Genomic DNA, 26,210 nt, shown 5'->3' on the forward strand with positions numbered 1-26,210 from the left:
ACAGAATGTAATCCCTTTCTTCTTGGTGCCATCATGCCATTGTGCTTCAATCCCTTAACACCTACCCCACATTCGTATTATATATAAATACGTTTCATGCCTTAGACTAGGTGTTCCATGAGGACAGAGTAGGAATCATTCATCTCTTAGATCCCCAAGTATTGTCTGACAAATAAAAAGCATATTTGTTGAGTGCCTCCAGGATTTCAGATGTACCGAAAAGTGGTCTCATTTTTTTAACCCCTTTTTTTCAAATACAACAAAACATGTCCTCTTCCCCTCCCCCTTTGTAAAAATGATCCACACTTATCATAGCCAAGCCTTCGTGGAGGAAATGATCTTGAGCTGAGCCCAGAAAGGTCGGTAGGGTTTGATAGATGGTAATTAGGGTGTAGGCAGGCCTGGTTTCTATGACACATGCTAGGTTCAGGGCATTTGTTCAATAGTCAGGTCTCCTTTGAAACATCTAGCGTGCAAAGCATTTGCTTTCATGATCATCACATAATTAAAACAGACTCCAAGCTTGTTCTGGCACTGCATTTGGGCAGCCAGGGATGGTATAAAAACCTGATGCTCATTATCTTGAACAGGAGTTACCAACCTGAATTCCCAGGGCCCCAACAGGGGGATAGCGTCACCGTAGCAAAAGAAGTGTTTAATTACAGCTACAGAAAGAGGAGCATGGAAAAACCAAACTTTTGCTGGCATTAATGTCTCAGTTGCCATATATCTCATTACCAACCAAACCATGACATCTTAAAGTGACCTTATCAAGCTTACTAGTAGGAAAATATCAATTATAAGACAGTTTTCCCTTTCCTTCTATCCTTCTCTATCCTCTACCCTTAGCCCACTGTTTACTCTAATGACTTACAAGCTTAATATTTCACTAAAACAGAAATCAGAAGACCTCTGATTTTCATCATTGAAAAACACACCTTATTTAGGATTTATATTCTTATGGATTTCAAGTCATTCTGTACCCTATATTTATTCATCAAAATTCTCAATGGCTATTGTTAGCATAAGAATTATTTTTCCCTTTATACAGGTATGGCAACTGAACCTCAAATGTCAAGTGACTTCCTCAGGACCACATGGCAGTTTGGGTTCAAAGCTGGGTCTTCTGCCTGCATATAGAGATTTAAATGTGGCATATTAGCCCCCGCCTGTCAATCAGTTAGCCTCATGGCAGAGGCACACATGTTCTTTTTATTTCCCCTGATTATAAAAGTGATCTGCAATTATGATAGCCAAGCTTTCTTGCAGGAGGTGATCTTGAGCTGCGCCCAGAAATGTTGGTAGGTAGGGGTTGATAGATGATAAGAGTGATACAGGATATTATTTTACAATGATCTTAGCTAGCTATGTGTTCTTCCAACGTGTCTCTAGTATGTCAGACTAGGTGGGCCCATAGAGGCAACACAATGAGCAGGATCCATTCCTTGACTTCTGCCACCACTCAGGGAAGATGATTTTAATGTGCTCCAAGTCAATAGATACTTATAGAAGGGATCTAAAGATATTACAGTTTAACTTCTAGATGGTCTCGATAAGGAAATTAAGGCCCACAAAGTAGATAAATGGAATTTACTTAACAAACATCTATAACATGCAGTTATTAATCAGAATGCCTAATTCCAGTTCAGTCCTTTTTTTTCATAACCCTGGTCCCTTATTCCCAATTTTCTTGGCATCTTTTCTGCCTCTTAGGATTGCTCTGAGGGAGACATGTTTATATCGGCATTGCCTCATATTCCTGAATGTATGTCATCAAGTCATATGTGAAAAAGTTTAACCACAGACATATGCTGTAAAGAGCAGGTCTATTCCTAGAAAGATAAAAACACTGAATCCTTAACTAGAATTCTTATTTAGAATTAAACATCAATAAATGTGTTTGGTTTAACACACTCTACCTACCATATTGCCTGATAAAAAGATTTGGAGTAAATATTGGTTGAATAAATGGGGGAAGGTAAGAAATTGACTATCAATTGAAATTTTGTGATTGTCCTTTTGAGGGTTGGAAGTTGTTCCTTCAGGGATGCATTATGATGGTCTAATTTTTGCCCAGTACTGTGAAGCAGAGACAAAGATGGTAGTGATGTTGTAGAAAATGAATTGTTGCTGGCAGCCAGCACCACAATGAGAGAGCTTTAAATATTTATGTTAGCTGATAATATAAGAATCTAAATGTGGGATACGAAGTTCCGCTTGTGGTGTTAGTGTGTAAAGAGTTTTTAAAAGCTGAGGACCACTCCTAGTTTGAAATACTCAGAGAAATATTCATGGATCAACTGATTAATTGATGGTTTGATTGATACTGGAAAAATGACTGTTGTGCTGGGGCTCCTCTCTGATGGGGTATTTATTGAAGGTAAAATCTCTTTTCACATACGTCTCATGACCACTGGGGTTTTGCTTTTTACTGTGGTCCTCATACAAGCCGTTCTTTCAGGCTAAACTTGAACAGCATTTCAAAACCCAGGAGTTTCTGATGGTTAGTTGACATTGAGCAGAAATAGAAGTCTTCCGGGGCCTAATTTTGACTGCTAGAAGCTTAGGAATTATAGTGGCAGTTTGGTCTAAATAGTGATTCTGGAATGGGACCATTAGCTTGGTGACATCTTGCAGTCAGACACTAGATTCACGAAGGAGAAAAATAATTCACGTTTTTAACATGCCTCTGTACTTTCCTAATCGTAATTAGTTTTATCTATTTATATTTGGTTTACTGCTCTACAGTATTATGGCTCTGCCTCTAGATGGAAAAAGAAGAGAAAGATATGTTCCTGAAATGACCCCTTTCCAAAAGCTTATTTCAATATTTAAGCCTTTGGCATTTGTGAGTTTACTTAGAGAATTTTTGGACAATTTGCAAGTGTGTATTTTTATAAACAAAATTAGAATTTGAATAATCATTTCATTTTGTTTTGCAGAACCCCAGCTGAAAGGAATTGTGACAAGGTTATTCAGCCAGCAGGGATATTTCCTGCAGATGCACCCAGATGGTACCATTGACGGGACCAAGGACGAAAATAGTGACTACAGTAAGGAACATTCTCTTCTTGCAATCCCATTATGATCAAACGTATGGCCCAGTATATCTTAGGCTTAAGTTGTGGCCAGGCTACCTTTTGAACTCTTTAACTGATCGTAAGCTGGTGTCTTGTCTTTTATTCTTTTTGTTATGATTCCCTATAGTAAAGAGACAGTTGGGAGGTTACATAGTAAATGAGAAGGTAGGAGGCTTGAAGGAGTTCCAGATACTCAATGGATAAGAATATCCTCCCATCCCAGGGTTTGTAGTCAATATGGTGATAAGTATTTGTAGGAACAAGGCAGACCTTCCAACACAAGATAGTGTTTTAATCGAAGAACCAAATGGTAAACATGTTATAATATTTCTCAGACCATTGTTTCTGGCAGACCAAAATTACTTTTTAAGGTAAACATTGAATACATACATATGTCTGTTACATGTGATTTCATTTTGATTGAGGACAAAATTATTGATTTTAAAAGGAAAATATATATTTTTTATTTTATATTGATTTAAAAAGAAAAATAGTATGATATGTTTTGGTAATAACAGGGTAATAAAGACCGGTAGACTTGAAATTTTACATATAAGTTTTTTAAGTAAAATGCCAGATATTCAGAGTTTGTTAATAATATCCCTGGAATTAGCTTTTAACTAATTTAAGTACAGAGTTAGCAATATATTTGCATTTCAGAAGAATTTTGAATACAAGCCTCAGAACAAAGAGTGATCACTTGCATCATACCTTTTAGTTCCTGCACAATCATATACGGATATCCAGGGGGAAATTCATGTTACCTTAAAATTATGCAGAGTGCCATATTGTTTCTTAAAGTTTGTCTGTATTCACTGCTAGATCATTAGTGTTGAGCTCATAGTAAATACTCGTCAAGTATATGTCCCATTGAGTTATCTTCGACAGATAAAATTTTGTGGTCAGTGTGACAATCTCTCTCTCTCTCTCTCTCTTTCTATATATATATATATATATATATATATATATATACACACACACACACACACATATATATGCATATATATATCTTTATATATATAAATTATATATAAAATATATATATTTATATAAATTTATATAAAATTTATATATATATAAAATATAAATTTTATATATATCTTTAATTTTAATTTAGAAGTTATTTTCCATATATATATATATATATGGAAAATAACTTCTAAATTAAATAACTTCTAAATTAAAATAACTTCTAAATTAAAATAAATTTAAAATAACTTCTAAAATAACTTCTAAATTAAAATTAAAGAATTGAGGGAAGATCTGCAATTCCTAAAGTGTGAAAACACTCTTGTCCACCCCTTCTAAATAATTCTTTGTTCACTTAATATTACACATTGTAAAATAGGAATTACAGTGCAGTAAAGATCTTATTATAAAAAAATTGCATCCCAGTTCCCTGCATAGTTGATTAGCCTGTTGTGGTTTGCATTGTTGGCTTGTGTTTGTAGGAATCCATTCTTTATCTTTTGATTTATTGATTTATTGATTAGAATGCATTCTTTAAATGATTCATGGTTTCTTCTGAGTACAGAAGAATAAGCGTGCCTTTCTCTCCATGTAAGATTTTCATCTGTTGCATCTGTACTAGCGTGTAGATTTAGTGAACCAAAAGTATTGATGGGAAGAATCAGAGAGATGGCTTAGTTGTGGCGCCTCTGCTGTCCGGAGTAATCCCTCGATTTTAGTTTCTTTTTCTATAAAATGAGGTGGCTGGAGACAATAATGTAAATGTCTCCTGTCAGCACCATCTCTCCCACTTTTTTAAAAAAGGAAGAATTATCAATTGAGAAGGATAAATTCAATACCCAAGTAAGTTGAATAGCTATGCATGATTGCACATGAAGCAGCCATGACCCAGAAAGCTATCCTGCAGACGTATGACATTTATCATGGGTTTGTGGTGGAAGAGCTAGGGCAAAAATGTGGGTTCAACTGACAAAAATCCTTCCTTCACTGTGTCATAGAAAAATAATTGAGAAGTGCTTTCTCTGCTGATGCTGGGTCAGTGTCTGATATAAATGCACATACACACACATGTATACACATGTATACACGTATATATGTACAAATATATATGACTATATTTTTATGTGTAATGGTATTATGCATAACACACATGTTGAGGGTGTTACATTTTGTGAAATACTTTTAGAAACTGAATTTGTACATTTAAAATAACTTATTTTTTAAAGATAAACAACTGCACACACTTTTTTGATATATTGGTTTTGAAATAGTTCAGACATACAAAATTGTAAGACTAGGATATATCTGCCTGAATACCCAGTCCCTGGAGAAAAATTAGAAAAATTAGAAAAATTAGGTAAAAAATATCAATATATTTGAACCCACTCTGTGCTTTCCCTGGTGGAGTCCTGCTTTCCTTCAGTACCAGACATAACAACAAGCCTGAATTTAGCATTGTTCATTTCCATGCAGTTTTTTTTTTAAAGATTTTATTTATTTGACAGACAGAGATCAGAAGTAGACAGAGAGGCAGGCACAGAGAGAGGGGAGTGGGAGGTTCCCCGCCGAGCAGAGAGAGAGCCGGATGCGGGGCTCAATCCCAGGACCCTGGGATCATGACCTGAGCCAAAGGCAGAGGTTTTAATCCACTGAGCCACCCAGGCACTCCATCCATGCAGTTTTAAAAACACATTTTTTCATATATGTATACTTAAACCATTTATAATATTGTTTTGCATGTTTTTAAACTTTTAATAAGAGAGCATTACTATATATAAGTTCACTGTATAAAAGTGAGCTGCTTATATGGTGATATATTTGCTTTCTGTCATTCACTTTCATATTTGTAAAGTATCTCTTTACATGAATATACACAAATGAACTTATCCATTCCCTTTTTGGTGGATAGTTATCATTTGTACTTTAAGGCAGCACAACTACATATCTTATAGATGTTGGAAAGATCTTCCCTAACCATCATTTATAAAATGACACATCTTACCTTGGTCTTCTCTATTCTGATACCCACCTTTTTTTGTATTCATAGCACTTATAACCAACATACACACACAGACACATACACACACACACACACAGAGTTGCCATTTATTTGTTTATTTTTTATCTCCCTCTTTCTCCCAGGAGAATGTGAGTTCCGTAAGGAAAGCAATTTTGTTTTGTTTTTTGACTTATCTTTAGAATAATCTTTAATACATAGTAGGTACTCAGCAAAAATTGAACGAATGAATGAATGTCCCCTTGTGCTTATGAACAAAATTTCTCTGAGTCATTGGCTAAAATACTCCATCCACCAAATATTATTTTAACTTTGCTTTTGAAATAATTTTAGACTTCAGAAAAATTACAAAATAATACAGCATGTTCCTATATATTTTTCATCCAGATTCCCCTAATGGTATCATTTTATGTGACAACAGTAAAATTATCAAAACCAAGAAGTTAACACTGGTACAATACTATTAACAGAGCTAGAGACTTACTTCAGATTTTAGCAGTTTTTCAATTAACATGCTTTCTTCTGATTCCCCAGCCCCCACAACATACATATTTTCACTAAAAAATTTCCAGTGAAACCAAATCATTTTTATTTATGCTTTTTCTTAGTGGGGATAAAGGGTAAAAATATCAGTGGAGGATTTAAATTCCACTCATTTTTTTAAATCAAAAATTATAAGCCTCTAAGATGTGAAAATGACTTTTCTTTCTCTGCTTTGTGTGGGCAGGAGTAAAAGCATTTGATTGTTTGAAAAAAAAAAATCTTGTTACTATGAGCATCTGTCAGAATTGTGCTGTTTGGTTCACTAGACATCATTAGGTCCAACCAACCTTACCATGGTATCTTGCATTGAATTGATAAAGACACCTGTTCTTTTGTTCATGAAGAAAAGACTAATTACATGTAATTGAGTACAAAAACAAATGCGTTTGTCAGCAGCAACAGATAAGAATCTCTGCAAATGTAATGATAACAAAAGATACAAAACTGTGTTGGAACACTGGCACAAAAAAGACAATTGCAGTTTGGAGAGTATTAATAGGAATATTTTACATAAAATTAGAAAGGTAATTATTCTGCTCTACTAGTTGCCATAGGAGAAGATGCATTTGAAGAGGTCAAACATACTGGGGTGGAAACAATTAAGATATTATAACCAAATGTATTGTTCTCTTTCCCTCTGAACAAAATATAGGAACAGGGATTTGAGCACGGAATGAGCTGTCTGGTAAATTAGTACAATGGGGAAACTGGAGACATTCAAGCAGATGCTATACTGACACTTGTAGGGGACTTCACAAGAAAACCTTGTTGGTGTGGGAAGGGAGAATAAGGTGGTGGTGACTGGGGTAGTTTCTAGGCTAGGTGGCTTTTAAGGACTCCTTCAGTACTGAGATTCAATTTTAAAATTTTATGAAGGTTTTTAACTTTAATTCCAGGATAATTAACATCCAGTGTTATATTAGTTTAGATCCAATATATCCACTTGTTATATTAGGTGTACAATATAGTGATGTGACAATTCTGTTCATTCATTCATTCCTTAGTGTTCATCATGATCAGTGTACTCTTTAATCCCTGTCACCGGTTTCCCCCACCCCCCACCTCCCCTCTAGTAACCATCAGTTTGTTCTCTATAGTTAAGCATCAGTTTCTTGGTTTCTCTCTCTCTCTTTTCCCATTTGTTCGTTTGTTTGTTTCTTAAATTCCTCATATGAGTGAAATCACATGGTATTTGTCTTTCTCTAACTTATTTTCCAGCATTATACTTTTTGGGTCCATCCATTTGTTGAAAATGGCAAGATTTCATTCTTTTTTAAGTCTGAATAATATCCCATTTTATGCATATACCTTATCTTTATCCATTTATCTCCTGATGCACATTTAGTTATGACATTTATTCTTCCAGTCTTTGGGTTGTTTTTTGAGTTATTTACACTTATGTGTTAACTAGTTGTATATGTGGCATGAGGTGAGCCTGGGGTCCTCCTACTCTGCCATCTCCCCCAGGAATCCCAGACCTGATATTCTTCTAGAAATTATTTTGAATAGGTAAGATAAGTATATATATATAAAACCATAAATATGCAAAAGGGTACATAATTGAGAAAGAGCGAAACAGTCCCTTCCAGCCAAGCCTCAGTGTACTTCTGTTGAAAATACACAATTTCACAGAACACCAGATCAGATGACATCACTATGATTGTGCTGGATCAAGACAAAAAAACAAGACCACTCTGTAATCATGTCTGAGCACAGACAACAAGAAGAATGTTGTCCAAACTACAAGATGATCAAATATTTCTCTATCCTGGCTTATATGCGTGGCTGCTTACTAATTCAGCAAACATAGATTTAACTTTGCTCTGCTCTCCTTGTCTTATTTATTTATTTATTTATTGACATACCCAGTCATACAATGACACACACTTCCTTAGAGCATTCTGTTGGGAGTAAATCTACATTTCTTTGAGCCCATCCCTAAAATTGCCTAACCCAAAACCAAATCTACTAAGTTCTTTCTTATACCCTCTTACTAAGACATCTCAGCTTGACCATGGAGTGCATTTTTCCTCCTTGCCTTGAGTCATTAAGCCCAAGTTTGGTCAACCATGGGAGTATTTCTTTCCCTGGGAGACACTGACATAGTCAAAAGCAGTTTTCTGTTCTCCTCTCTCTCCGGCCACATTTCTTTTATTCTTCTGGATGTAGTCTGTGCATTTATCAACATATATGATGCTCCATGTTTATATTGATATCATCTCTGTACCATCTACCTAACGCTATTCAGTATCTTTTAAAACTTAAATTGTTGTATCTATGAGATTTTTTCGTATTAGTATGTATTTATGTGGAATAATTTCTTTAACCTAATTCTCTGTTGAAGGCCATCTCAGTTCTTTTTTATATTTTGCTAATGCACACAACACTATAAGGAATATCCTGGTACATAAGTAATTTTGCATGTGTACAAGTGTACTTATGGGATGGATACTTAGAAGTGGAATTCCTGGGTCAAGGGTATATGCTTTTTTAATTTTGAAAGATATCTATTTGCTCTCCATGATACAAATTTACATTGAGGGTGTCTATTTTCTTATGTTCTAGGCCAACACAATGTGTTATCAAACTTCTGGCTCTTTGTCACCTAAAACCGTACACATTACTTGTCTTATTTTGAGTTGTGTTAAGCAACTTGTTCATATATTTTAAGAATACCCTTCACTTCTTTTTCTATAAAATGTCTGTTTATACCTATATGATCTAAACCTACATTTGTGGGAAATCTATTTATATTCTAAAAGATCACCTCTTTGTTATATGAGTTACGTAATTTTACTCATTTTGTTGCTGGTCTCTGAATTTTATTTTTATTTATTTTTTTAATTTGATTTTTTATAAACATATAATGTATTTTTATCCCCAGGGGTACAGGTCTGTGAATTGCCAGGTTTACACACTTTATTTTATTTTATTATAAATATGCTTTTATGCCCTCAGCCTTTCTTTCCTGTTTAAAAAGACTTTATTCATTCCAAGATGGTTTTTTAAACAATCTCCCATGCTTTGTCTTAATAAATTATTGTTTGACTTTTGTGTTTATATTTAATTAATATGGAATCTGTTTCTTGAGATCTTTTGATTCTAGACCTCTAATACTTTATGTTCCTAATTTACTGATTACAAGTAAAACACATTTTGCTCAGATTTTATGAATAAACTAAATTTCTCATGATTGCACCATAAAGAAACATTTTAAAATGGTCTGTATCTGAGTCTCGGAAAACCAATTGGAAACTTAAAAATGTAGTCATCCAATTATGTTTTCTATACAATACCAAACATATGATGTTTTAACACCACCACCAACTACAAGTATAGAGACACAGCCAAAGCCAACAGAAGCTCTGTATTGCTAAACCGTCAACAGAAACATGATCCACATGGTTAGCTGGGAAAAACTATCAAAGACATCAAGGATCCTATGAAGAATTACAAGGAGGTTTTTCCTCCCTAACCAGGGGCCTTCCTGGACAAGGAGTTCATCTCTTATAACTACTAGAGCATACATGTTATAGCTTCACAGGAAAGGAGGGGCTATGCCGTAACCAATTATAGGGATATTATTTTCTTCTACTATTGTCTATTCTTTAAGAATGTCGTCAATTTCTATGTGTGAAATCACACCTGTAAGTTGGATAAAAAGAAAAAGAAATGTGTGTGTTATCCTGCTGATCTTCTTTAAGCAAGATTATTTACATAATCTTAAGCAATAGTGTGGTAATGTTGTTACTCTTGCAGTGGCATGTTTTTCAATATCAAAATTAATATTTATCCTTAGCTTATGAATGCAGTTACTTCACTTGATATTTTCTGATAAAGGAAAAATACCTTTTGATTTTAATCGCTAGAAGAGTAATGAATATTTGTTAGACATTTGTTTTTGTTGACTATGCTTTAATTTTAAAGAATATGCCTCTAGGTAATATTATATCATTATATTATATTATAGCATGCCTATATTGTATCATGCCTCCAGGCATGAACAAGGACCCGTTATTACCTTGAATAGTTCACAGTTATGTGATTTCACATAAAATCACACAGAACTTGTTTTTAAACTTTTTGTAACCTTGACCTCTTTCCATCTTATTAGTCTTGTATTTCTTTCTTTTCTTCTTTTTTTTTTTAATATTTTATTTATTTATTTGACAGACAGATCACAAGTAGGCAAGGGAGGCTGGCAGAGAGAGAGGAGGAAGCAGGCTCTCCGCGGAGCAGAGAGCCTGATGCGAGGCTCTATCCCAGGTCTCTGGGATCATGACCTGAGCCAGAAGCTGAGCCACCCAGGCGCTCCTAGTCTTGTATTTCTTTTTGATCCTAAGACTTCTGTCCTCATGTTTCCCTCTAGTCAGTAAAGGAGAACTTGAACCATTTGACATTATCCTTCCTGGTTGCTCTGTTTATGGGTGTATTTGTAGCATATTTATAGGAGGTATGCATAGTGGTTAAGAATCTTAGAGGAGTTACTTAACCAACTGTATTCCTAGAAAGAGGAGCTGAGGGCTGAAATTGTCTTTAATCTATTCTTAGCTCTGTGAAGTGACTCTTTAAGCAAATCACATAAAATTTCTCAAGAGTTGAACGATATCTGATTGTCCACAATGAGAGGGACAGAGAATCTCTCGGATTTTAGAAGCCTTTCCATTCTCATGTGGAAGGGAATGTCTGCTCAGAAAAACTGACTGAGGACTTCCATTTCCCATTTCAGAACAAAACCATTTGTTCTAAAAGGTATGTAACCAGCAGGAAATCTTCAATTTGCAAATCCCTGTGTGATATCCTCAAGGTGTGTATTAGGATCTGGAGAGTCACACACATAAATGATAGAGCCAGAATTTGAATCCAGGCTATCTGACTTAAAATTCTGTACCTTTGGCTCAGTTACTTAACCTCTTCACATCTCAATTCCCTCATTTGTTAAATGGGAATGATAATAGATGATAATAGAACTTATGTCCTAGAGTTATTGTGCAGATGAACAGCTCCATGATGTAAGTTCTATTATGATAGAATCAACCCAATCAACATGGGTTGATTCATGACAAGTGGTTAAAATTATTCCTAAAACACGGTTACTCCCAATAAATATTGTTAGTTGTTGTTGCTAGTGCTATTACTATGATCTTCATCCATGCGGATGAGAGAGCCCTTGTTTGCAAGGAGCTCATAGACAGCAGCCATTTCAACAAGTAGAATCCTTAATGGTGGCAGCTGATATTACGAGAAGAGTGTGAAAGTGCTAAGGCGGGGAGTGGAGGGGGCGGTTGGGTACTGAAAAGTGCTGTAAGTCAGTGGTTCATACAGTTTGAAGGCCCCAGACCATTTCCAGCATCAGCATCAACTGGGAACATTTTTTAGCCTCACTCTAGACATACTGAATTAGAACTCTGGGCTGTGCCTCAACAATCTCTTTCGTCAAGTTTTCTAGATGATTCTGATGCACTGCAGTAGGTTTTGACTAGTACCTCTCCTCTGCCCCCAAGATTGGGAGAGATCACATTTGCTGATTAAGGCGATCTCTGTCTGGGGACTGCAACAGCCTCTTCTCCTGGTACCCGATTCCTAAGTAACAGGTTAAGTATAGATTTGTAGGCATCCTGCAAAGCTTGATAAAATTCAGACTTTGTAGGATCTCAAACATGTGTGGAATCAGTTATTTTTAAAGTTTTTTTTTTTTTTTTTAGGTTTTATGGTAGTCACACTTTAAAAATTTTATTTTAATTCTAGTGTATTTAGTTTACAAGAGATGAATGGGTAAAGAAGACCCACACAACGGATTGTTGAATTTGATTTATACCCAGAGAGAGTCAGAGCTCAATTCTAGATAGGTGTATGGTCAAACATAGGATTGGGAGAATTACACAAATGATACAGGTTAAGCTGTATCTTGGATGTTTTACCCATGCTAATTGCATTTACTTGGAATGACTTACCCAGTCTTATCCCATGGCTTTGCTGGGAAGCCACTCTTACCCTTTAGAACCCTTCTCAACCTTTTTCTCCTTTGTGTGAAGCCTTCTCCAGCTTTCCACAGCTGCCACCCTTACACAACAACCCCTTCCTCCAACTCACTTCACCCAACTGTGTCTGAACCTTTTGTGTGTATTTACAGCTGCACAAGTCCCATTAGACTGCTATTCCTTATCTGCATTTGGGTTTCCCCTCTTAGAGTGCGATGTCCTTATTTGCCCTTCTGCCGAGCACAGCAATGGACAGTTTCCAAGATCCCAAACTGGAGGGCTATGGCAGATATGTTTCATTTAGCTGGCACTCCTCACAGGGGAAAATAAAAAAAAAAATGAATGTACTCGAACAGTGAGTGTACCTGCTTTCCTCCACATTTTCCTCCTCCCTGCCTTGGCCCTGAAGAGCTTTGAGTTCAGCAAACTTCTTATTCAGTATTGTCAAATGAAAATGACTGAATACACCTTCAAAGGAAGACTACGAGCCACTTAAATATCACTAATTGTTAAGTCAAAGTGGCTTGGGCTGTGAGTCTGATAACCTGGTTTCTAGTCCAGGTCCTGACTGCATTTAGCTACATGTATCTTGTTTAATAAAGCTTTCTCTTCCTTGGTTTTCTACTCTGTAAATTAGGTGTTTGATTGATTGATATCTTCAATATCCCTGAAAGATCTGAAACTATGAAAGCCATAAATTGGTAATGAATTTTGATTTTACCTTTGAAAGCCTTAAAAATTTCCCTTTAAACACATCATTAGAAAGGGCATAATTGTAAGAGTGGGTAGTACAATAATCTTTGCAATAGATTTGAAAACTGTGGCAAATTCACTGTGCCTTCAAAATATAACAGGATCTGACCATTTTCAATACCCCTATTGCCCCTATGTAGACCAAGCTGCTCTCATCTTTGGACTTTTGCAATAGCTTCCTGACTGATCCTGGCACTTAAAGCTTTCCCTCTTTAATCTATTATCCACACAGTAGCTAGAGCCAGGTACAACATGGGTCACGTAGGTCAGTTCTCTGCTCAGTCTCTTTCATCACACGTCATTAAGGGTAAAAGCCAAATTCACTTTATAACCGATACGGTTTTACATAATCCTGCCCATTGCCTCTTGACTGTTCACCTTCCTTTCTTTTGACTTATCTTCTGCTGTTCCTCAAACATATCAACCATGGTCTTTCCAGAAGTCCTTGGTACCAGCATTTCATGTCTTCTTAGTGTGTTCTTCCTCCAAAAATCCAAATAGCCCCCTTCCTCCTTTCCTCAAAAGTGAAGCATTTTCACATGGAGACCTTTGCTGGTTAGTCTGTACATTTCAATCCTTGTCTTCCACACTGCGCTCTTGACTTTGACTTTGACTCTTTGACTCTTGACAACTTGACTTTGTTCTTCCTCCAAAACACTCACCAAGTCTTATATACTTATTTATTTATTATGTCCCTCTTCCACTAAGACATTCCCCATATATATATACCACAGAATTTCCTCATTCATACTGTTATATATATATATATATATATATATATATATATATATAATATATATATATTTATTTTAAATAATTGCATCATCCTCTAAAAATAAGATCAACTGACTTTTGTCTTTGAAAACTTTTTCTGATTTCTCTAACTGGAAGTCCTGCTTTTACTTCTGTATACACTGTACATCTCTTAAAAAACTTATGCAGTTTCATCTTATATATTTATTAGGTATGTGAGTTATTTACTTCCTTTAAGTTATAAGTTTTTTTTTAAGATTTTATTTATTTATTTAAATATTTTATTTGTTTATTTAACAGATGGAGATCACAAGTAGGCAGAGAGGCAGGCAGAGAGAGAAGAGGAAGCAGGCTCCCTGCTGAGCAGAGAGCTCAATGCGGGGCTCGATCCCAGACCCCTGAACCAAAGGTGGAGGCTTTAACCCACTGAGCCACCCAGGTGCCCAAGATTTTATTTATTTATTTGACAGAGAGAACACAAGTAGGCAGAGAAGCAGACAGAGAGAGGGAGAAGCAGGCTCCCTGCTGACCAGAGAGCCCTATGGGGGCCTCTATGCTAGGACCCTGAGATCATGACCTGAGTTGAAGGTAGAGGCTTAACCCTCTGAGCCACCCAGGCGCTCCTGAGTTATAAGCTTTTGAGGTCATTGGGTAGGTCTGATTTATCTCTGTGTTGGCATGTAATAGGGCCTTAATAATGAGGAATGCCTTAATAATGGATATGGATAGGTTAGTTTATAATAATAATACTATAATCATACTACCATTTAAATTGAAAGGCTTAATTAGAATAAAAGCTCCACAGGGCAGGTAGCTTTGCCTGCATTTTGCACTGTTGTGTCTCCAGCCCCGAGAGTCATGCCTGGCACATACTAGGTTGTCAATATTTGTTGAATAAATGAATGCAAGTGAATTCTCAGAACAACTCCATCAAAAATGAATATGACTTTGTTGAATAACACCCAGCTTGAAGGATTAATGTAAATTGGATCATGTTTGCATTTTGTTTTGAGGATGACAGACAATTTAAGAGACTTCAAAGGATGGATAAGGAAGTCATTTTCCATTATGAAAATAGGAAGAAAATTGAGTATGCTTAGTCTGGAAAAGTGAACTCTATAGCAATAATAATAAAAGAAGACACTCTAGCACAGTTTTAAGTGTATCTTCAAAGCGTTATGTGAATATATATTCATGGTGATAATTACAGAGGCATCATTTTCTGAAAGTATGTAAATGGTGCATTTACCCAGGAGAGAGGGAGCCGTTGCTTTCATTATTCAACCTGGACTAGGAGCTAAATTTAAGCTTATTTTGCAGGGAACAGAAACCATACACTGAGGTGCTTAAAAAGTAAGGAAAAAAGGCAGGTGGGTTCCTTGAAGTAGTAGAAAAGGGTTTTAAAGTTGTGATAAATTAGAGATTGTTAAATTCTCCCTGAAATTACCTGCTTCTGAGGCTCTGAGATGTGAAGCTGATTTGGTTAAGAGAAAGTAAGGAAAAGTCAGTTCCGTTATATCTCCCTCCTGTGCTCATTCTTCAGTACAAATTATTGCTTCAGAAATTAAGCAGGGTTGCCTACATTCTCAAACTTAATAGAGATGATAATTAATGACAGTGGGATTTCTTATATGTCTCTGGTTTGATTAGGTATCTAGTTTATAGCCACAAGTTTATTAAGGAATAAATCATAACTTTATTCTCATGTGGATGGATATTTTCCAGGGCATACTACAATGAGCTATAAACGAAGAATTATATGTTTTCCCTGAGGGATTTAGAAAAAAATGTGAGTTTGCTGTTATCATATAATAATAACTAATGTTCACTGAGTAGTTTTATAAATCTTATTCATTTAAGTATCATAACAGTTCCATAAAACAGGTACTATAGTCATGCCCACTTTGAAGATGAGTAAACCAAGGCATAGGGGATTTAAATAATTAGCCCATGGTCACACATGGAATTTAAATAATGGTAAACCCAGGATTTGTGTACAGTGAATTTAGTTCCAGAGTTAGTGCCTTTCCCCACTCTCCACTGAATTTCCCTTTCCTGGCTAATATTTCCCAGTGCATAATAAACATTTCCTTAAATCATACCACTACATTTTCACACAACACTTTTAAAAAGTATTAAGAAGGAACTAGGATTCACTTGTAAAATATTATGGTGGTTTACTTTAAGACGGCATAAACAGTGAACTTGAGAGGATTTTTCTTCAATATATTTGATGCATTTACATTATAAAGTAAGATATTTTTTAGTAATAGTATTTTTTAGAAATAGCAAACCATTATACAATAATTTTAACATTCTTAATCTGGTGGCCTGTTTCGTGTATCTGACTTGGGAAACTGGAGGTGTGTAGGATGTGTGTGTTTGTGTGTGTGTATATATTTCCATGTATTATTCAGTAGCCTAGATAGAGTGGTACTGAGCAGGCATCCCGCCAAGATCTAGTGAGGTTGCACTTAGTACATCTGCTTTTCCTGACACTGAGACAGAGTGTGGAGCACATTCCCATGTCAAAATATGTCTGTTCAGCATTACTAAGCCCACTCCATAGTATTTTAATTGAATTTTTAAAAATATCCTAAAAAGAACTTCTCTTTGCTTCCTCTTACTTAGATAATGGCAGAAAACATCATTTTATTGTTACTTTAGTATGTAGCGGGGATCATTTATGATCCTCGAGGAAGCAGTGTGGTGTTGTGAATATCCCATACAATTTCAGAGACAGATAGTTACGGAAATTAACAGGCATTTCTCCATTTCCCAGCTGTATGCATTTGGTCATTTGCTTAGCACTTTCAAACCTTAGTTTCTCATCTGTAAAATGGGAATTATATGTAAAGACTTATATGTATATAATATCAAACTTACTCTCATGGAAGAGACTGCTTTGGAATGTCTGAAGAGGAGAAATTTATGCTGCTTAACGTGTGAACAAGAATAATTTCTAGGAAAGTGTAGGACTGAGCAGAGCCATGGAGAATTGTTAATAGGCCTTCTTGGTGCCTCAGATGCAGTTTAAACATTCTCCTGGGCCCTCGGCCCAGCCTACTCATCTTTAAGGGAATTTGATTGAAGTTGCATCTGGATAAGAGTCAACCCCACTACACTACCCTCAAAGTGGGTAGGAATGAATACAGTTACACATGGTCTTCTCTCAGTCCTTTGAGTCTGTTGGTAATCTCAGCAGGACAAGTCCTATCGAGATGCAAGGGAGGATCGTCTATTTCCCACTGATGTCAAAGTCTTCTGGAACAATGGCTCCCAAAGTTTTGAACATTAGAGTCACCAGGGTAACATTAAAAAATCTGATGCCCAGGTCAATTAAATCAGAATCTCTGAGGATAGAACCAACGCATCAGTATTTTAAAATACCAGAGATGATTCTAGACTTCTAGAATGTTGCTTCTTATACTGTAGTGGGCATCACCTGGAGGACTTGTTAAACTACTGGTTGTAGGGCCCTTACTCCAGAGTTTCGGATTTAGTAGGACTGGAAGAAGGGCTGAATGTTTGTATTTCTCAAAGTCCACGAGACCACACTTTGAGAACCACTACTTTAGAACGGTGCTTCTTGAACCTTAAGTGCACAGTAATCATTTGGGAATTTTGTGAAAAATGCAGATTGTGTTTTAGTAGGTCTTGGATGGAGCCAGAGATCCTGCCATTCCTATGATCTGCAGGAGATGCTGATACAGCCCAAAACAAGCTTTAGTCTACCAACTGGTAAGGTTCAATAAGCAACAGCATCATCTGGGTGCTGGTTAGAACTACCCCCAGACCTACTGAATAGGAAATTTCTTTTTAGCAATGATGCACATTGGAATCATTAAAAAAAAAATTGAATTAAAAAATATTGATGCCTAGATTCACTCTTGGAGATTTTTATTTAGTTGGTGTGGGTGTGGCCAAGGTATCAGAATTTAAAAAACAAACAAACAAAACTCCCAGAATGTTGTAATATGCAGCAAAAACTTTGAGACAGTTTTATGCAATAAAATATTATTTTATTTTAGTTTTTTCTTAAAGATTTTATTTATTTATTTGACAGAGAGCGATCACAAGTAGGCATAGAGGCATGCCGAGAGAGAGAGGGAAGCAGGCTCCCTGGTGAGCAGAGAGCCTGATGCCAGGGCTCTATCCCAGGACTCTGAGATCATGACCTGAGAGAAGGCAGAGACTTTAACCCACTGAGCCACCCAGGTGCCCCTACTATTTTAAAGTACACTGTAAATCATTGCTGTCCTTTTATGGAATGTTCCTTGATATTGTATTGTTAAAAAAAAAAAAAAAAGCTGGAGACAACAAGTCAAGGGCCCCTCCTGGGTCCACGGCAGACATCACTAAATTCTTTTGCTTTTGCTTTGGTTTTGTTTTGTTTAGACATCACTAAGATTTTACAACAATCATTGTGGCCTAGCCTCAGATGTCTTTTTGAGACCTACTTTGGGGCAGCTACGACGACATGATTGGAGTTCCACACATTGCCATTTGCATGCTTCGTTTTCATTAACACCAAGATATATTGAGGCAGAAGTGTGTTCTAGTTACTACATAATAGAGATGATTCCCATACAATTCCTGCTTTCTAGCTCCTCCTAGAATAGTAGATGAAGTTGAGGTTGAACCTTTATGTAAAATAAAAGTTAATAATGCCAGGCAGTACTGGTACTGCCAAGTGATTAGGAAAAAAAAAAAAAATCACTGGATTTCAGAGATGGAAGAGATCCCCAAAAGCCATGGTGCTCAGAGAAAGTGGACTTTAAACAGAACCTCGAAGAATAGAAACAAAGTATGTAAGGTAAGATCAGGAGAACTGCATTTCACATAAAGAGGCACAGAATTACCAAGTGGAGAAAGCTCCTTCCATGTTGGGGACAAATTAACTCATCAGTGGGTCTAGTAAAGAAATTACCTGGAGTTATCACAGGACAATATTTCAGAGTGCTTAACTGATACCTAAAGAGGTCTATACTTTATATTTTAGGACATAGGGAACCAATGAATGTTACGGAGCAACTGCAATCGAATGATGGGTGAAATGTATTTTGGAAGAATTTTGTATGTAGGGACAAGAGGAGAAGTGAGCCGAAATAGATTTTAAGGTAGAGAATACTGGTCCTCTTATTTTTCAAATTCTTTTTCCCTCCTCCATTTCTTAAAAAAACAAACAAACAAAAAAAAAACTTAACACAGGGGCTCCTGGGTGGCTTAGTGGGTTAAGCCTCGGCCTCCAGCTCCGGTCATGATCCCAGGGTCCTGGGATCAAGCCCCGAATCAGGCTCTCTGCTCAGCGGGGAGCCTGCTTCCCTCTCTCTCTCTCTGCCTACCTCTCTGCCTACTTGTGATCTCTGTCTGTCAAATAAATAAATAAAATCTTAAAAACAAAACAAAACAAACAAAAAAAAACTTACCACATTTATTTCTATAGATCTACTTAATATTTTTGGAATGAAGCAGAAATATAATTTTATTTACATATTTTACCCATAGATATTATATAGTGTCTATTTATATATATATGTGTGTGTATATATGCATGTGTGTGTGTATTAATCATGATCAGTAAATATAACATTTGAGTGTCAATGTCCGTATAACTTGAATGGAACTGTAAGTGTTTCCTTGTGGCTTTTTCACTGATTTCCCACTATTTAAATACAATTGTTCATCAGTGTTGTGTACAGAAATTTTCAAAAGTGCTTTCTTTTTTTTTTTTTTTTTTTTTTTATAACTTTTTTTTTTTTTTAAGATTTTATTTATTTATTTGACAGAGAGAGACCACAAGTAGGCAGAGAGGCAGGCAGAGAGAGAGAGGAGGAAGCAGGCTCCCTGCTGAGCAGAGAGCCCGATGCGGGACTCGATCCCAGGACCCTGAGATCATGACCCGAGCCGAAGGCAGCGGCGTAACCCACTGAGCCACCCAGGCGCCCCTCAAAAGTGCTTTCTTGTTTTGGTAATTAATGATAATGAAGTGCAAAACTTTGGTTGTGCATATTGAAACCATCTCAAGCAAGTTAGCGTGTGTTGTCTGCCTGTAATTTTAACTAAGAGGAACTAAAGGTTTTGTACTTTCTGAGCGGGGAATTTCTGCTCCGCTGACAAATTCCATTTAAGGCTTCCAGATATATTTGTTATAGTTCCATTTTTTTTCTTACTTTCTTTACAACTACTTAGATTATAGTTACTAGAAATTCTCTTTGATCTCTTAAGAACAACAGTATTTTATAGCTTTCCAGCCACCAGAACCTAGGTTTACATCCTAGTCCTTTCTTGGCTGACTTTGTGACCTTGGGAAAACCACATCTTTGAGATTTAGTGCCCTCATCTGTAATGGCGTTTGCAAAGTTCACACATGGAGTTATTTTTTTCCTATTTTATAGACTTAAACCACTATGATTGCAGGTACTAAGTCTGTCTTTTACATCAATGTATTACAAGTGCCTTACACAGTGTCTGGAATATATGCGATGAATTAATGAATAAACTTGACGGGGCACGGTATCAATTTTGGCAACGTCGTGTTTGATGGAAGATTTGTGGAAGATGTAAATCTAAATCCTTTGAAACATGAAAGATTTCTTGGAGGATGTTTCTGCCCTTTGATCTGGAATGACACCTGTGTTGTTCAGAGTTCTTCATGGGGACCATAAGACAAGTCTGATGTGTAAGAAAAATTGCCTGCGGAGAATGAGTGATGACAGGCATTTGCTTTCATTATCGGCAGTGACATGCTTCATTTTTCCATCCTTAGGGAAAAAAAAGAGAATCACATTGAATTTACTTGTTAATTATGCAGGTTTTTGAACATCTATGAGGTAATACAGGAAAGGTTCTATGATAATATCAGGTTTAAAAGCCAGAAGCAGGACTTCTGCCAGCATTAAAGCAACATTTCTACTAGCATTTGTCTAGGACAGGGATCATCATGTTGCTCATTTTCAGTATGTTGAAAATTTACAGGGTTTGCTATTGGCCAATGTTTAGAAGAAAAATTTTTAGTCTCTAAGCGCCAAACCACTCATCAGTTCCGTAAGTCAGTGAATTCAGTGGAGAAAATAAATCAGAAAGTTGGGTTATTTGACCAATTGTTTATAAAATAAAGCATCATACTAAAAGCACTGAATCACCGTGGCCTAAAGTATGTTGATTTTTGTGTTGTTTTCATTGTTTTATTTTAAATCCATAGTTGTTTTTGCTCACTGAATCTTAACTATATAAGATGGAATATGTTGCTTTTTTTTTTTCTTGCCATAACATCTTAAGAAACTTAATGAGATGATGACCCAAGCATCCCTTACACCCCGCCCCTACTGAGAAAGCTCTAGCCATATCAGTAGTGGTATTTTGTACCTCACTTTTATGGTTTAACAAATAGTTAAAAAACGGTATCTTAACTGAGCCTCATAACAAGTCAGTGAAGCATTCAGAGTGGACACGAAGGCTCAACGTGGTTACATTACTTCCAGTCACCAAGGTCACAAAGCTGTTAAATGTTAGAACTATGGCCCATGACTGAGAACTATGTCCTCCAAATTCCGTCCTCATCCGAACCTTGTTTCCTTAAAAGCTAAAGTAGGAACTATCATATCTTTCCCTTAAATTCTGGAAGGAAAGCTATTTCAGAGAGTTAAATTCAATGACCACAATTATTTAGGTTTCTACTGTGCAATGTACCTTGGATGAAAAAAGGGTATGTCACATTCTTGAAAAATTTGTTTGCTGGGAGATTTAGGCAAACATATAAATATGAAAAAGCAGTGTGGTAAGTGTTGTGTAATGCTGTGGAGTTAGGATGAGGCAGCAGTTAATTTTCCTGAATGAATACTCCATTGTATCATAGTTTATATGGCCACTTTGGTGTTGGAGGAGTTAAGAGCCCAGACTATCTATCTCCTAGTTTGTTGACTACTCTATAAATCATTTTCCAATTGAAAGTGAAGAGGGGGAAGAACTGCCCTTAGTAAATGATAAATAAAGTCGACAAGTAGTATTTTTATGACTAATGAAAACCAGCTGAATGACTTACAAATATTACCATAAATACTATAATTACAAATGTCATTACAGGAGACTATAGGATTACATGGAAAAATAACCCGATACCAACTAAATTTTAGGTTCAGATTTTTGTAGGATATGAAATTAATCACACTCTCATGAAGTATCTTTATTGAGACCATTTTGATGTGCGGGAAATGGTAATTTTCAAGACAGTGGGATATCGAGCGTACACATTTTATAAACAAATATCTCTATTCTCTTTCAGTATCTTCCACTATAAATTTAACTTGGATTTTTAGTGGGTCCCAAGATGCATGTTTTCCCTTGCCCATTCTGCAGGTTCAACCCAGAATTTGAAAACATGGCTAGGGTCTTTTATACCTGTTCATGATTAGAAGCAATAAGGAGTCCCATCTTTACAACTTGCTTGGGAAGATACTAGATTTACCTATTGTTAAATAAGAATTCATAATGAGATTTATTTCTCCCTCCTTTCACTTTCTTGTCCTCTCTTCCTCTTCTTATCCTCTGTGCCTTCACTGGTTGTCACTGTACATGTTTTCTTTCTTTTTTTTTTTTTTTTTTCTAAAGATTTTATTTATTTATTTATTTGACAGAGAGAAATCACAAGTAGACGGAGAGGCAGGCAGAGAGAGAGGAAGGGAAGCAGGCTCCCTGCTGAGCAGAGAGCCCGATGTGGGGCTCGATCCCAGGACCCTGAGATCATGACCCGAGCCGAAGGCAGCGGCTTAACCCACTGAGCCACCCAGGCGCCCCTGTACATGTTTTCTGATGTGTTTTGGATAGATTGCTACCTTTTTTGTCACCGTAATTATTTGTGTGGGTAACAGTCAGATAGAAATTAAGTTGGATAAGAACACAGCATTTTTACAAGGTACGTTTTTCAGGTCCAGTATAGTTTCATAAGAGGTCTAATATCTTGACTGTAACAGATTTCCTCAAACTCTGCCTTTCTTCATCATTCCTTCTAAAACCTGCTTCACTGTTCACACACACACCAGCCCCATGTATTCTAGGCTTTCATCCTCTCAAACTTTGTGTCATGTAAATTTTCTGGCTTTCCCTCTAGATTCCATATTTAAATATATTCTACATATGGTAAATATTGTCAGTTTTTTCTTGCATGCTTAATTTCTTGCCTGCTTAATTTTCTTGCAGGCTGGAAATATGACCAAGAAAAGCTATGCATAAGCAAGCTTAAAGAGAAACCGCTGCTAATTCATTTCTTTATTTGGCAAATATTGAATAGCGGCTTGTGAGATGTGGATGCTATGCTAGGCAGTGAGGATAATACTAACAGTTTCCAGGGCCTTTGAGTTGCCCACAGAATAGCAGGAACCACAGGAAGGATTACAGATGAAGGTTTATCCCCCATGGACTACATCTGTTGGCTACATCACTATTTCCCCATTCTAAGCATGACATGTGGCATATACTAACTGCTCAATAGATATTTATGGAAAGAATACCAATTTTTAAAATCAGAGACATTATAGAAATACTTATAAGATAACATATGAAAGTTCAAATGGCTAAGGCTATGGAATCATTCCCTCAATTTTAAGATGACAATTTTCATTCCCTTCTTTGTTCACTTGGTACCCAAAAAAGAAGTTAGGAATTTTTATACCCTGAAATAAAGCCAAGTAGTGAGATACTTATTTTAAAAGTGACATTTTACATGTCCGAATGCTTTCCATGATGCCTGAAAAAAAGCAGGCATTCCATGAATATAATCTTTTTCGTTTTTCCTACCTCATGTGTTACTTTTCTTTCTTTCTCTCCTGCCACTTAAATTTCAGCCTGAGACTGACTGAAATTTTGTCGGTCCTAAAACTTACACAATTTTCCTCATAAAAAACAAATATAGTACGATGAAATGAAAATTAGGTACAAAAGTGAGTAAGATGGGAAAATAAAACACAAAAGGTTAAATTTTAAAAAGCTAAAAGCTATTACAAAAATGATAAAATCTAGGGAAATAAGATTTTAATTACTTGATGGTTGCTAGTCTATACATTTGTTTTCCATTATTTGTATGTATAATCTTTGAACATCTTTTAATATGGAAACAATCTTGTAATTATTTCCTGAAAAAAATAATTGTCTTTCCTGTAATACAGTTAATCAAAAATTATCCTTTATAATTTTATTTTTATTTTAAAAAGTTTATTTTAGCTTCATAGTTCTTGATTGGTAATATCGTGTACATGTTGAGGATTGTTAAAAAATATGAGAATTTTTGGTTGTATGGTATCAGGACATTTCAAATCCATCACGTACTTCCCCCAGTAAATAAATTGCTAGTGATTTATACATTATTACAATAATGCTGTGTACCCAGTGATCCCATAGCCTCCACTGCATGCAATAACAGTGTTTATGTCTCATGTGACGGGGTGGTTGGCCAGGTAGCTCTGTTGATCTTGTCTTGATTACATATCTGGGGGCCAGCTCTCTGTCTCTTAATCTACACTTGCCTTGGCTGGATTACTGAAGCCACTTTATCATGCTCTAAGTGTCTTACATCCTTTTCCTGGCACCAGTGGGTTAGTCTGTGCATATTCTTCTTAATGCAGTGGCAGAGGAGAAATGAACACGTGGGAATAAATGAGCTCTCTTTCAAACTCAGCTTGCATTTGGTAACATCCTGTTGGCCAGAGCGAGTCACATGGTTGAGCCCTGTCTCCAGGGCTAAGGAAGAATATCCTTCTAGAGCATTGCATGTTTATATGGTGAAGCATATAAATAGAAGGAAAAGTAGAGAACTGAGTGTATCAATGCAATTCATCTACTAGATTTTTTTAAAAACGATTTTATTTATCTATCAGGCAGAGAGGGAGAAGCAGGCCCCCTGCTGAGCAGAGAGCCTGATGTGGGGCTCGATCCCAGGACCCTGGGATCATGACCTGAGCCAAAGGCAGAGGCTTTAACCCACTGAGCCACCCAGGCGCCCCCATCTACTAGATTTTTTTTAAAAAATAATTTTCTTTCATTAGTTAAAAAAAAAAAAAACAACACTGCTCTCTTGAGATATATTTGACATACAAAAGAAAAAAAAACCTTGTACATATTTGATGTATACAGTTTATTGTGTTTTGATATATGCATACATTCATGAAACCATCCCTACAATCAAGGTAATAAATATACCCATCAATTTCAAAATTTTGTTTGTGCCCCTTTGCTTTTCCTTTTTTTTTTTCCCCCGTGAAACACTTAACAAGAGATCTACTCACTTGACATTTTTTTAAGTGCACAATTTAGTGTGTTAACTGTAGGCACCATGTTGTATAGCAGATCACTAGAATTTACACATCTTGTATAACTGAAACTTTACATCCTTTGAATAACAGCTACCCATTTGCCCATCCCTCTAGCTCTTGGCAATCGCCATTCTACTCTCTGCTCTTATGAGTTTAATTATTTTAGATCCATCATGTAAATGGAATAATGCAGTGGAGGGAGTAATTCTTGGACTAGTTGATTTCACTTAGCACAATGTTCTCCTGATTCATCCATGTTATTGCATATGACAAGATTTTCTTTTTTTAAAGTGATGAATAATATTCCATTATATATATGTGTCACATTGTCTTTCTTTACTTATCCATCCATGGACACTTAAATTGTTTGCATATCTTGACTATTGTGAATAATGCTGCAATGAACATAGGAGGGCATGTATGTTCTTGAGATTCTGATTTCAACTTTTTCCATATATTCAAGGGGTGGAATTGCTAGATCATATGGTAGCTCTGTATTTAAATTTTGAGGAACCTCCATACTATTTTCTATATTGGCTGCACCACTGTACATTCCCATCAGTAGTGCACAGAGTTCCCAATTTCCCCACATCCTTGTCAACAATATTTATTTATTTATTTATTTATTTATGGCCATTTGAGCAGGTTTGAGGTGCTATCTCATCATGATTTTAATTTGCATTCCGTCGTGATTAATGATGTTAAAAAACATTTTTCATATACTTAGTGGTCATTTGTATATTGTCTTTGGAGATGTGTCTGTTCAAGTCCTTCACCCATTTTCTAAGTGGGTTATTTGGGGTTTTGC

The 26,210-nt window shown here is 36.1% G+C and overlaps 1 protein-coding gene across 5 annotated transcripts in view; it reads left to right on the top strand.

Moving 5' to 3' along the window:
- The window catches only part of FGF12 (fibroblast growth factor 12), a 586,791-nt gene that overhangs the window by 353,926 nt on the left and 206,655 nt on the right, over positions 1-26,210 (top strand). For all 5 annotated transcript variants that reach the window (XM_059163132.1, XM_059163131.1, XM_059163130.1 and 2 more), the window contains one exon: positions 2,943-3,053. In XM_059163132.1, coding sequence (XP_059019115.1) covers positions 3,002-3,053 — 52 coding nt within the window. In that variant the 5' untranslated portion in view covers positions 2,943-3,001. The remainder of the gene's footprint in view (positions 1-2,942; positions 3,054-26,210) is intronic.

This window comes from Mustela lutreola, chromosome 2 (genome assembly GCF_030435805.1).
Source record: "Mustela lutreola isolate mMusLut2 chromosome 2, mMusLut2.pri, whole genome shotgun sequence".
Taxonomy (NCBI): Eukaryota; Metazoa; Chordata; class Mammalia; order Carnivora; family Mustelidae; genus Mustela; species Mustela lutreola.